The sequence below is a fragment of the Coregonus clupeaformis genome, chromosome 8, assembly GCF_020615455.1.
Source record: "Coregonus clupeaformis isolate EN_2021a chromosome 8, ASM2061545v1, whole genome shotgun sequence".
NCBI lineage: Eukaryota > Metazoa > Chordata > Actinopteri > Salmoniformes > Salmonidae > Coregonus > Coregonus clupeaformis.
Window position 1 is genome coordinate 55,047,160 of NC_059199.1, and position 14,556 is coordinate 55,061,715.

Genomic DNA, 14,556 nt, shown 5'->3' on the forward strand with positions numbered 1-14,556 from the left:
TTTTTTCCATATACTCATTTCATATCACTCGTTCATCGTACGTGAGAGACGATTCCATTCCAACTCAAGTCAGTTTCATTGAAAAATACCCATAACATTTTTCTATTTGTGAATCGAATTTTCAATTTCATCCTCTGAATCGACTTGAGATCGAATGGAATTGTGATCACGATCCCATTTCTCTACAAGGGCTTAACTCAATTCTACCCCCTTTACAAAAACAACAGCCTTCTTAGCAAGATGAGGGGGAAATCATAATAAGGCAATTTAACTGTATTTCAGTATTTTCAGCTTATTTTCTTTAAAATCACTTTGTCTTACAAATATTTGGAATGTATGAATGTGTAAATCTTAACACTGCTTTGTAGAAAAAAACAAGTACATTACAAGTATATAAAATAAATAAAATAATATATTAATAAAGTAATCAAAGTGTCCAGACGGATAATTGACATAAAAATCAAACATTATGTAAAAAATAAAAAAGGAAATAACAAAACAGAAGTGATTAAAACAGACAAGTAACACTCAAAGGTAAAAAACAAAACAATATATTTGGTAAATAAATAGTGACAGTCCTGGACTGCATTTGTGTACAGTATGCCACCTTATCATCAAGGGTATCAATGCAATAACAATGACTTTTTCTCTGTCCTTGACAATAACTGTTTGCATCTGTGAGTTCTTGAAAAACGTCCAAATATATCTTTTTTGCACACTTCATTTTCTACAAACAACCAATGACATAACTGAAATGGTAACAATGTAAACACTGATAATAATAAAACATAACAGATACATATTGGTAAGGCTTTATATCCATTGGGGCCTCTTCTCCAATACAATGGCTAGTCTTTTGGAATATAAAATGCGCTTGACTGCGCATTTTGGTTCCAAACATTGACATCTGTGTATTCGTTAACAACTATAAGTCTCTTGTATGAGTTTTGGATTACAGGCAACATGATAGTCAGGCTGCGTCCCAAATGGCACCCTATCCCGTATATAAAGTGCACTACTTTGGACCAGAGCCCTATGGACCCTGGTCAAAAGTATCGCACTACATAGGGAATAGGGTGCCATTTGCGATTCCCCCTCTATGTTTAATGTCTTCTGAATGATGCCGATGCTCCCTCATATTTTCCAGAAATCCAGGATGATGTGATGAGTCTATAGTTCTGTATGTGGTTGGTTTTGTGCCCCTCTTTCAGTCATTTTGGACAACAGCTTCAGTTTCATCTTCCAAAGGGCAGGAGGAATGCATGGATGTGTGTCCTCCTGACCTCCCTCTCTTTTCTATCTGCAAGTTTGTTTTTACTCTATTCAAAAAAAGCTAAATGTCATTTTTGTGTTGCTCTTTCCTTGACAAAAATCGAACTGTACATTTTAAAGAGACAGACAAAGACAAAACCCGAAAAAACGAAATCAAAAGTAAGCTGTGAATTTTTTTCTTCTTCCATTGTTCCCTCTTCCTCCCTTTTTCCCCTCCCTCCCTCCTTCCCGCCCCCTCTCTCTCTTTCCTCTCCTTTTACTGAAACATCCTAGGCCTGGGTTTCATAAAGACCTGTTGAATGTAGTTCTCCAGGTCTTCGTCGCTATCTTGCTGCTGCGGCCCCATCCCTATCCCCTGCATCCCATAGTAATCTTGGTCCCGGGTCACCAAAGGAGCTGAGGGTGCTTGGTAATAGTAACCATGCCGATGGCGAGGCTGAACCTGACCCCTGGATGGGGACGAGCGAGGTTTAGGCATGGGGACGGGTAGGGGGTTGTATGTCCTGGGGTGTGGGGGGAGGAGGTAGTTGGGGTAGTTGGAGTAATTTGGGTAGTAGAGGTTCCGCCGGAGTGCCGCAGGGGGCTTCCTCGGGCGTGGCTGTACCCAGGGACGGTACCTCCTCTTGGGGGGGAAGTCAAAGTCGTAGTCCAGAGAATTCGACAAGAGGTCGTTGAGCGTGAAGGATGGCTTGGCGTAGTAGCGGGGCTTGGGCTTGGGAGGGGGGAAGTAAATTGGGTAGTAGCCTCGATAGGGCTTCTGTTGGTAGAAGGGATAGGTAGGGTAGTTGGAGGAAGTCCTAAAGGACTTCTGTTGAGGTTTGATCCAGAGGTTTTGGTCTTGGTTTGAGGGTTTGATGGAGGATTTGTCCTTGAACCAGGCCTTGAGGGGGTTGATGGCTGGGAGAGGCTGCTTCAGGGTGGGGTAGCGGGGGGGTGAAGGCTGGGCATCAATGGCTTTGGCTGCCGGGTAAACCAGGGGTCTTTGCAGGGGTCGTTGCCAGGGTAATGTCTCGGGAGCGTCTTTCTTCTTCTTCTTCTCGACGTCGCTGATGATGTCAACGACATCGTCCGCGGGGAGGTGGAGCTTACTGGACATCTCGATGAGCTTATCGATGGTCTGAGCATCAATATCATCATCCTCGCTGACCTCCTCGTCAGAGCGCTTGTCCTCTGCTGCGTTGGACAGCAGGGTCTTCTTGTTCTGGTACTTTCCTTTGTCCTGTTTGACCATGTACTGCAGGAGCATGTCCGAGGCGATGTCTGCCAACTTCTCCTCCTCGGCTTTGGCCCTCTGCGCCTCGGCCGCCTGCCTCCTGACCTCCTCCTGCTCCTCCTTAGCCCTCCTCTCTTCCTCCTCGGGGCTCAGCATTTCCTCATCATCATCATCATCATCCTCCTCCTCAGCCGCCGGGCGAGCCAGATTATTGTCAAAGTCGTCCATGAAGTTGCCTCCTCTATAAGTGGGCATGTTCAGGGCTTTCTGCATCTCCTCTTGCCATTTGAGCTTCTTCGACATGGCTCGGGGGTATCCTTTAGCTTTGGGTTTTATCTGGTTGTGGATCAGGGCTTGGTCTGTGTCATCTTGGCTGTAGCCCCTGCTCTCCCTCCCTCTCTGCTCCTGGGCCTGGGACTCCCTCTCTCTCTTGTTAGCTGTGTTGTAGTTCTGTAGTTCCTCCAACATGCTCTGGAGGTTCTGCACTTCCTCTGGACTTAGCTGCTCCTCTTGCTGGGTCTCCTGTGAGGTGGGAGGTCCCTGCTGCGCATCCTCTCTAGCCCCCACTTCCTGCACTCCCACCTCCTCCCCTCTTTCTCCTTCTGCCGGAGGTTGTTCCTCCTTTACAGGAATTGTCTGGCTGGTGGTGCGGCTAGTCACTTTTTCTGTTAGTCTTTCCTCCTCCTCCTGCACTCTCTTCCTCTCCTCCTCCTCATCCCTCTCTCGTTCCTCCTTGCCCTGCGCCGCAGCGGCCGCCATAACCAGCTCAAGCTCCTCGCGACCGTCCCTGTTTCGGTCTGCTCCCTCATCCAATACAGCTCTCACCTCCTCTCCCTTCTCCTTCTCCTCCTCCTGCCTCTCTCCCTCATTTTCCTCCTCTCCTCTCTCCTTTTCCTTCCTCCTATCCTCCACACCGCCGTTCCTCCTCTCCCCGTACGGCTTATTCATCGCCTCCAGCAGAACGGCTGCTAACGTTTTGGGGTCCATGTCTCCAAAAAGCTCATCCTCCTCTTCCTCCTCCTCCTCTGCCCTCTCTCTCTGTGGAAGTCCGCCCTTCCTCGCTTCATTCTCTCCCTCGGGTAGCCTAAGCCCAAGAGGGGGAGGAGCATGGCTGTCGCTGGGGCTGTGTGTCTCGGTCGCCACGGAGGCAGTGAGTGGGAGGGTTAGGGTGAGTCCAAACAGGACGACCAGTAGGATAAGGGCACTTGTGGCGAAGTGGGACCGCGTCATGACCACACAGAACAGACAAGAGGGGGCGAGGGAAAGTGATGCGCCTGGAGAGAGCGAGACAGACAGAGAAAATATAGATTTATGTTAGATAGGATAATAAAAAGGGGTGAACCCATATATAATTGTAATTCAATGGAACCCCCTGCCCCTATACAATATAAAGCTTTTTTTATATATACCTATAGTGAAACGTTTTAAAGGATGGTACAAATTGTTTAATGGTTTAATGAGCCTTTACTGCATATACAGTTCAGTTAAAGTATGTGGTGTCACTGCCAAGAAAACCATTAGCTCACAGCATTATTAAAGTGAAATGAATTAATGGAATTAATTAATGAGTCAGCCGGTAAAATAATGAGGGATATGAACCAAAATATAAGCATGTCATCACTCATCTGCATGTGAAAACAATTCTCAACTCAGAATCATGATGAAACGCTAGAGTAGGTTGCTTTTACAACAGATGCAATTTATTCAGTACACACTATCAATAGCCTATCCATGTTTCCCCCATAAATATAAAATACATAATAAACAAAATACAATAATTATTCACCTTAATCAACATAGATCATGCACCTCTGTGCAGGTCACAAATAACATCCGTTGAGTATTGGGACCCACACAAAATGGCTGACCAGTATTAGACCTATACAGTTTGAAATGGTTTCTCAACGTCTTGCTTGCTTTTCGGCTATTTCCAAGGCTCACATTAATTGCTTTCACAACAACACCTTTAAAGTCAAATTGGACAAACTGGATTTTCCTCAAGTGAACTTTTCTGCTCCACAGGCTACATGTAGGCTATTTACTGCAAGGTGTCAAGATAAGTCAAACTCTTGTGGGTCGATTCGTGTTAAACCGTTGGATTAGGCACATGCAGTATTTAGCATTTTCTCGTGCCTCCACTAAACTGATCTAACAAAAGGTTAATTGGCTCAGTGTCTCGAGCTGGTGCTGCCTGCGCGTGTAATGCTCCCTTCGCATGTGAGCGCGCCAGGCACGTGGCAACAGGGCGGGTGGCAACTGACAAGAAAGCGTTCCAATGCGCGTGCTACAGAGAAGAAGTAGGTGTTACTTGTAAGGTCATCTATATCTGTGGCCATGGCAACAACAGATTTCACATTGATCACTAGAGTATAATAACTATCCATAACTGACATAGCTTAACTGCACAATGATTTAGGGGATATTTTTTCTCTCTGAGAAATACAACAAGTAGCATGAATAGATTGATGAAATAATCAATCACAATTGATAATCTCCTTTATAAGAATTCATTACAGCCACAACAATATCAAACATAAACCCATTGGATTTAACCACTGGCACGGGTCTGTATTCATTGCAGATATCGTTCTAGAATGTAGATGAGATTGAAAATGGAATAATGAGATTAAAAGATCATAATACCGCATTGAGTCTGCATCCCAATTGGCAGGCTATTCCCTACCCTACATAGTGCACTACTTTTGACCAGAGCCCTATGGGTCCTGGTCAAAATTGTAAGCCAACAGTTAATAAGGTGCCATTTGGAATGCAGGAATGAGGTTTGACCCCTGGGTAATCATAACACAGATGGGTCAGTGTAATCCACAGTGAGAGATTAGGAAACAACCTACCTGGCCTGGATGATGCACCCGTGTGTGTGTGTGTGTGTGTGTGTGTGGATGATGCACCACACGTCTCACTTTCTCCCCATAGAGTGATCTTTCCTAACATGCCCAAGTTATGTGTAGGCCAACTGTATAGCAACAATATAGATCACCTTACAATTATTGCATCTCTTTTGTTGGCTTTATTGGTCCCACTTTTTCATACTTAATTCTTTAGCTGTATAATGTTTGGTAAACATTGTACCTAATGTGTGGTACACTTTGTACAGTCATTAAAAAGCTTCTGTAACCGCATCTCTCTGTCTCTCCCTTTCATCATTCTATCGGCTAATACCCATCCATGAGGGCAATATACTTAGGGTGCAGTCTCTCCACCAAAGCACATTATTAATCTGCTTTTTAAAAGCCCTATCGCACCATAATCTGCTCTGTAGAAACGCCACACAACCTGGAGGAAGCTCTCTGTTGCCTCAAGATTAAAAGTGCAAGAACTGTATCACCACAGGAACTCTAGAATGCATGAAAGTATAGAAGAAAGCCGAGCAATTTGCACTTATATACATAAGTAATACATGTACATAATAAATGTAAGATTCTCAACTAACTCTTAAAAAAGTAGCATCAAAATTGGTTTGACATGCAAAACCACTCTTTGACGCAGCCAGATGCAGCTGTTTAAAGTGTCCTTTTCACCCTTTGTCTTTATTTGGTCTTCCTGGGGTTATTTTGGGCAGTTGGTGAAGCCATGGTGATGGCAAAGATGATGAAAGACTGGGAAGAGGCGTGGCTATGATGATGATGATGATGATGATGATGGTTATGATGATGATATGACAATTATCATGATCTCCGGTAATCATTGTCAACATGATTACCACAATCATTAGCCAACCTCATTATTCTATCATTCGATTATTTTTCTTCTCATAATCCACACCCATTTTCTTGTAGGCTATTCATACTGAGAGTTAGTAATCTCTTACAATTTACAAAGATTAGAATAGAAAAATATGTTGTAAACTTTTCTGACAATACATTCATTTATGTTGATCTTTTAAAACACTTTTGTTTAATAATAATAATATATATATATTTAGGGGGTAGATCATTTTTAATACTGCAGATAGATTGTGGATTCTATCAATGTAATTGTCTGCATCATTTCCATCCCCCATATATATATTTTTTGTAAATATATTGTTTGTAAAAAATATATATATTTAAATAATAAGAATTCTTTAAATATATTTTCTTTATTTATTATTTTCCCATAACCCTACCACCCCTCCAGTAAACGAATTAAATATATTTTCCTTCTTTATTATTACTTTTTTTTTTGTTACTATTTCTTTCAACTACACAGTCTGTCTAACAAAAAGCAAGGTGGAAGCACAAACAAACTAAACAAATCACATTACTATTGCTTTTGTTTTCAATCGTTCATGCCATAGATCAATCAGTTTGATCACTTTTAAAATAAGATATATTAAAGTAGTTAAGACTTACCTGGTGTTGTGTGGTGAAACCAGAAACGCAGCCTGGTGTAGTTAAAGGTACTTTCTCCTCCTTGTCACTCCACAAATCTCTCTCTAATTCAACATGTTACTCTATAACTCAACACACCAATGTCTACCTAACACAAATAAAGCTCGGTGTTGTTTGGAAGCGTGTATATAAAGTAGCTAGTTGTTATTTCTCCCTTTAGGTTTCCCTACTGTTGCCTGATTCGTTATGTGTCTGTTTCAGTGAGTATTATAACCAACAGCACCGCTTCTTTATACGTCCACCCTCCCTGCCCACGTGATCCGACGTCAGAATTTTCCCCTATTGACGTAAGCAAGCTTTCATTGATAAGAATTTTCGCTTCGCTCGAATGAACCACGAGCGTTCTGGCTCTGCCACTCTGCAGTAGCCTGATGAATGAACGGAAGCGGAGTGAATGAAATAGTATTTCGCCCGCCAGAGGGAGGGAGGGAGGGGGCACAGCGAAAAGCACATCACAGAGGGAAAGAGGGAGCAAAATAGATAGGTGAACTCATAGCCGCGGGAAGTAGTTTGGGGGTGGGTACTGCCGACAGGAGGGGGGATGCAATATTATTTTCTTGCCTGCGCTGAAGACATCTATATTGGTCGCTAACTAGTAAAGGTTTGGGATTTTTTTAAACTAAATATATTTGAGTGTTTACCAGCATTTGTAATTTGAGTCTGATAATGATCTGTACAAAAACAGTTAATCTGATACTACTATATAAAAATACTTGCTTGATATACACTAAAACACCTACTCATTCAAGGGTTATTTTTTACATTGTAGAATAATAGTGAAGACATCAAAACTAGGAAATAACAGATATGGAATCATGTAGTAACTAAAAAAAGTGTTAAAAAATCAAAATATATTTTACATTTGAGATTCTTCAAATAGCCACCCTTTGCCTTGATGACAGCTTTGCACACTCTTGGCATTCTCTCAACCAGCTTCACCTGGAATGCTTTTCCAACAGTCTTGAAGGAGTTCCAACATATGCTGAGCACTTGTTGGCTGCTTTTCCTTCACTCTGCGGTCCGACTCATCCCAAACCATCTCAATTTGGTTGAGGTCGGGTGATTGTGGAGGCCAGGTCATCTGATGCAGCACTCCATCACTCTCCTTCTTGGTAAAATAGCCCTTACACAGCCTGGAGGTGTGTTGGGTCATTGTCCTGTTGAAAAACAAATGATAGTCCCACTAAGCCCAAACCCGATGGGATGGCGTATCCAATTTGGACTCCAGACGAAAGGACACATTTCCACCTGTCTAATGTCCATTGCTTGTGTTTCTTGGCCCAAGCAAGTCTCTTCTTATTATTGGTGTCCTTTAGTAGTGGTTTCTTTGCATCAATTCGAACATGAAGGCCTGATTCACACAGTCTCCTCTGAACAGTTGATGTTGAGATGTGTCTGTTACTTGAACTCTGTGAAGCATTTATTTGGGCTGCAATTTCTGAGGCTGGTAACTCTAATGAACTTATCTTCTGCAGCAGAGGTAACTCTGGGTCTTCCATTCCTGTGGTGGTCCTCATGAGAGCCAATTTCATCATAGTGCTTGATGGTTTTTACGACTGCACTTGAAGAAACATTCAAAGTTCTTGAAATGTTCCGTATTGACTGACCTTCATGTCTTAAAGTAATGATAGACTGTCGTTTCTCTTTGCTTATTTGAGCTGTTCTTGCCATAATATGGACTTGGTCTTTTACCAAATAGGGTTATCTTCTGTATACCTTGTCACAACAGAACTGATTGGCTCAAATGCATTAAGACGGAAATAAATTCCACAAACTAACTTTTAAGAAGGCACACCTGTTAATTGAAATGCATTCCAGGTGACTACCCCATGAAGCTGGTTGAGAGAATGCCAGGAGTGTGCAAAGCTGTCATCAAGGCATAGGGTAGCTATTTGAAGAATCTCAAATATAAAATATATTTTGATTTGTTTAACTCTTTTTTGGTTACTACATGATTCCATATGTGTTATTTCATAGTTTTGATGTCTTCACTATTATTCTACAATGTAGAAAATAGTAAAAATAAAGAAAAACCCTTGAATGAGTAGGTGTCCAAACTTTTGACTTGTACTGTATATATACACTACCGTTCAAAAGTTTGGGGTCACTTAGAAATGTCCTTGTGTCACGACTTCCGCAGAGGCTGCCTCCCCTCCTTGTTCGGGCAGGCTTCGGCGTTCGTCGCTATTTGAGTACTAACCACTGCCGCCCCAATCATCATCACAATTGTCTTGTCAATCCCACACACCTGGTTCTATTCCCCTAATTAGTCTGTGTATAAGTGTTCCCTCTGCTCCCTTGCGGGTGATTGTTTATTTGTGGAGGTTAGTGAAGCTCGGTAGAGCTCGTGTATTGTGTATCGACGGGAGTATTTTTCCCGTATGCCTTGTATTTTCCAGTGCGCCTGTTTTGTGCTCTGGAGTGTGTTTGACACATTTCTGCGTAAACCTGTATTTTGCGGATTAAAGCCTGTTATTTTGTGATTTACCCTCCTGCACCTGACTCCTTCATCACCACCTCATCACACCTTGTTTTTGAAAGAAAAGCAATTTATTTGTCCATTAAAATAACATAAAATTGATCAGAAATACAGTGTAGACATTGTCAATGTTGTAAATGGCGATTGTAGCTGGAAACAGCTGATTTTTAATGGAATATCTATGTAAGCGTACACAGGCCCATCGTCAGCAACCATCAGTCCTGTGTTACAATGGCACGTTGTGTTAGCTAATCCAAGTTTATCATTTTAAAAGGCTAATTGATCATTATAAAACCATTTTAGAATTATGTTAGCACAGCTGAAAACTGTTGTGCTGATTAAAGAAGCAATAAAACTGGCCTTCTTGAGACTAGTTGAGTATGTCTATTTCAGACCTTATGGTATTTTCCAAGGATGAGCATAAGAGCATTAAATGGGGAGAAGACCACTACAAGTCTGGCCATGTGGAGCAGTGCTGCTATAGTGTGGGGCAACTTACCGGTTTGGTCAGGGCCAACATATGAGGGATAAGGTTTATCCTGTGTTGGTGAGTGTGTTTGAGCATCTTAGCAATACAATGTGTTCTATACAGCTGTCAACATTCTACAAGGAAAAAGCCACTTGATCAATTATATACAGTGGGGAAAAAAAGTATTTAGTCAGCCACCAATTGTGCAAGTTCTCCCACTTAAAAAGATGAGAGAGGCCTGTAATTTTCATCATAGGTACACGTCAACTATGACAGACAAATTGAGAATTTTTTTTCCAGAAAATCACATTGTAGGATTTTTAATGATTTATTTGCAAATTATGGTGGAAAATAAGTATTTGGTCACCTACAAACAAGCAAGATTTCTGGCTCTCACAGACCTGTAACTTCTTCTTTAAGAGGCTCCTCTGTCCTCCACTCGTTACCTGTATTAATGGCACCTGTTTGAACTTGTTATCAGTATAAAATACACCTGTCCACAACTTCAAACAGTCACACTCCAAACTCCACTATGGCCAAGACCAAAGAGCTGTCAAAAGACACCAGAAACACAATTGTAGACCTGCACCAGGCTGGGAAGACTGAATATGCAATAGGTAAGCAGCTTGGTTTGAAGAAATCAACTGTGGGAGCAATTATTAGGAAATGGAAGACATACAAGACCACTGATAATCTCCCTCGATCTGAGGCTCCACGCAAGATCTCACCCCGTGGGGTCAAAATGATCACAAGAACAGTGAGCAAAAATCCCAGAACCACACGGGGGGACCTAGTAAATGACCTGCAGAGAGCTGGGACCAAAGTAACAAAGCCTACCATCAGTAACACACTACGCCGCCAGGGACTCAAATCCTGCAGTGACAGACGTGTCCCCCTGCTTAAGCCAGTACATGTCCAGGCCCGTTTGAAGTTTGCGAGAGTGCATTTGGATGATCCAGAAGAGGATTGGGAGAATGTCATATGGTCAGATGAAACCAAAATATAACTTTTTGGTAAAAACTCAACTCGTCTTGTTTGGAGGACAAAGAATGCTGAGTTGCATCCAAAGAACACCATTCCTACTGTGAAGCATGGGGGTGGAAACATCATGCTTTGGGGCTGTTTTTCTGCAAAGGGACCAGGACGACTGATCCGTGTAAAGGAAAGAATGAATGGGGCCATGTATCGTGAGATTTTGAGTGAAAACCTCCATCCATCAGCAAGGGCATTGAAGATGAAACGTGGCTGGGTCTTTCAGCATGACAATGATCCCAAACACACCGCCCGGGCAACGAAGGAGTGGCTTCGTAAGAAGCATTTCAAGGTCCTGGAGTGGCCTAGCCAGTCTCCAGATCTCAACCCCATAGAAAATCTTTGGAGGGAGTTGAAAATCCGTGTTGCCCAGCGACAGCCCCAATACATCACTGCTCTAGTGGAGATCTGCATGGAGGAATGGGCCAAAATACCAGCAACAGTGTGTGAAAACCTTGTGAAGACTTACAGAAAATGTTTGACCTGTGTCATTGCCAACAAAGGGTATATAACAAAGTATTGAGAAACTTTTGTTATTGAACAAATACTTATTTTCCACCATTATTTGCAAATAAATTCATTAAAAATCCTACAATGTGATTTTCTGGATTGTTTTTTCTCATTTTGTCTGTCATAGTTGACGTGTACCTATGGTGAAAATTACAGGCCTCTCTCATCTTTTTAAGTGGGAGAACTTGCACAATTGGTGGCTGACTAAATACATTTTTTCCCCACTGTAATCATTAACCAGACTACCCCTGATACTTCGATTAAGCAATAAGGCCCGAGGAGGTGTGGTATATGGCCAATATACCACGGCTAAGGGTTGTTCTCCGCAACGCAGAGTGCCTGGACACAGGTCTAGGATCCTGGGTGCCTCACCGGATAGTCTGGTGAAGACCATCCTTCCTGGCACCAGGTCCAAGGTCAACTTCACATCACTGGAAGGGACACCTGCTTCTTCATTGTGTGGACCACCAAAGCCTCCATCACAATCTCCATCCAGTGTGACGAACTCTGGCAGACTCATTATGCTCTTCCTGTCAGTACCTGTTTTCAGGGAAGCCAATGGTCTAAAAATATTCCACGTAGTTCATACACACACACTAAGCTGCCAGAATAGGTTATATCGTCGCTCCGTTACTCCGTCGCTGCTTAAAAGGGTCCTCAAATCGCAGTCGTTGGATGGGGTACTGTCTGTAAAGTGGGGCACAGATAACGAAGAGGAGGACATCATGGCATTCAAAATGGTTACAGGGATGGATGTGCAGGAGTCAGGGCTTTGGGTCACGGGATCAGCGTTCTCGTTGCACCTCCTGTCAGTACCTGTTTTCAGGGAAGCCAATGGTCCAAAAATATTCCACGTAGTTCATACACACACACACACACACACACACACACACACACACACACACACACACACACACACACACACTATTCTCCCAGAATAGGTTATATTACATACAGTGAGGGAAAAAAGTATTTGATCCCCTGCTGATTTTGTACGTTTGCCCACTGACAAAGAAATGATCAGTCTCTAATTTTAATGGTAGGTTTATTTGAACAGTGAGAGACAGAATAACAACAACAAAAATCCAGAAAAACGCATGTAAAAAATGTTATAAATTGACTTGCATTTTAATGAGGGAAATAAGTATTTGACCCCCTCTCAATCAGAAAGATTTCTGGCTCCCAGGTGTCTTTTATACAGGTAACGAGCTGAGATTAGGAGCACACGCTTAAAGGGAGTGCTCCTAATCTCAGCTTGTTACCTGTATAAAAGACACCTGTCCACAGAAGCAATCAATCAATCAGATTCCAAACTCTCCACCATGGCCAAGACCAAAGAGCTCTCCAAGGATGTCAGGGACAAGATTGTAGACCTACACAAGGCTGGAATGGGCTACAAGACCATCGCCAAGCAGCTTGGTGAGAAGGTGACAACAGTTGGTGCGATTATTCGCAAATGGAAGAAACACAAAATAACTCAATCTCCCTCGGCCTGGGGCTCCATGCAAGATCTCACCTCGTGGAGTTGCAATGATCATGAGAACGGTGAGGAATCAGCCCAGAACTACACGGGAGGATCTTGTCAATGATCTCAAGGCAGCTGGGACCATAGTCACCAAGAAAACAATTGGTAACACACTATGCCGTGAAGGACTGAAATCCTGCAGCGCCCGCAAGGTTCCCCTGCTCAAGAAAGCACATATACATGCCCGTCTGAAGTTTGCCAATGAACATCTGAATGATTCAGAGGAGAACTGGGTGAAAGTGTTGTGGTCAGATGAGACCAAAATCGAGCTCTTTGGCATCAACTCAAGTCGCCGTGTTTGGAGGAGGAGGAATGCTGCCTATGACCCCAAGAACACCATCCCCACCATCAAATATGGAGGTGGAAACATTATACTTTGGGGATGTATTTCTGCTAAGGGGACAGGAGAACTTCACCGCATCAAAGGGACGATGGGACGGGGCCATGTACTGTCAAATCTTGGGTGAGAACCTCCTTCCCTTAGCCAGGGCATTGAAAATGGGTCGTGGATGGGTATTCCAGCATGACAATGACCCAAAACACACGGCCAAGGCATCAAAGGAGTGGCTCAAGAAGAAGCACATTAAGGTCTGTGGTCTGTGGAGGGAGCTGAATGTTCGAGTTGCCAAACGTCAGCCTCGAAACCTTAATGACTTGGAGAAGATCTGCAAAGAGGAGTGGGACAAAATTCCTCCTGAGATGTGTGCAAACCTGGTGGCCAACTACAAGAAACGTCTGACCTCTGTGATTGCCAACAAGGGTTTTGCCACCAAGTACTAAGTCATGTTTTGCAGAGGGCTCAAATACTTATTTCCCTCATTAAAATGCAAATAAATTTATAAAATTTCTGACATGCGTTTTTCTGGATTTTTTTGTTGTTATTCTGTCTCTCACTGTTCAAATAAACCTACCATTAAAATTATAGACTGATCATTTCTTTTGTCAGTGGGGAAACGTACAACATCAGCAGGGGATCAAATACTTTTTTCCCTCACTGTTCAAGTTTTGCTCAAAGCAGCCAACTAAAGTAATGTAGTTAACGTAAGTTCAATCACAAAGGCTGGTCTGAGTGCATCTCCTCACAGCTTCATTCAGTAGTACTTCACAATTCACATTTCATTTTATTATGGGCACAGTGGGAATCAAAATCTGTGATGTTTAAATTATTTATTACCCCTTCGTTGTGTGGAGCTTCCTTTTCTGGTAAATGCAGTTACCTTGTCCGAGGGAGACAAAACTTCACGTCAGGGTAAGCCTACATGAAACACAGACCTTAAATGAAGTTGTTCTAAAATCCCTGACATAAAAATGAATGGTGAAAAAATGATTGGAAATAATTTCCGGGTTTTACCGCTAGGTTTTATTGGTATTATGACTCATACTGTGGGACTCAATAGCCTGGAGGACATTATTGTCCCAAAAAACTCCAGTGGTTATTCTATATTCATATGATAACCCATTGATAATTTGTTGAGAACTTCATAAGAGGAGGGAAAATGTATGGACATTACAGCAGAGGCCTCAATGGGATAGTACAACCTGCTGTGTTGACTATTGGTTGTTCCAGCCCAACAATAGATTTAGTCTTTATATGACACTAAAACACCTGAATGAATTAAATACAACTATGGCTGTTACTGTGACCCTATTACTGCCAATCCGGCG

The 14,556-nt window shown here is 42.6% G+C and overlaps 1 protein-coding gene across 1 annotated transcript; it reads right to left on the reverse strand.

Annotated features, from left to right (window-relative positions):
- Positions 1-1,017: 1,017 nt before the first annotated feature.
- Positions 1,018-7,065, reverse strand: vgf (VGF nerve growth factor inducible). Its single transcript, XM_041882683.2, has 2 exons — positions 6,838-7,065; positions 1,018-3,759 (listed from the first exon to the last, which is right to left on the reverse strand). Exon 2 carries the CDS (start codon positions 3,713-3,715, stop codon positions 1,529-1,531), a length of 2,187 nt encoding a protein of 728 aa, XP_041738617.2. The 5' UTR covers positions 3,716-3,759; positions 6,838-7,065; the 3' UTR covers positions 1,018-1,528.
- Between the last annotated feature and the right edge of the window lie 7,491 nt (positions 7,066-14,556).

Bases quoted from the DNA above. Each gene is read 5' to 3' on its own strand.
- vgf (XM_041882683.2), bottom strand. From the start codon at position 3,715: ATGACGCGGTCCCACTTCGCCACAAGTGCCCTTATCCTACTGGTCGTC.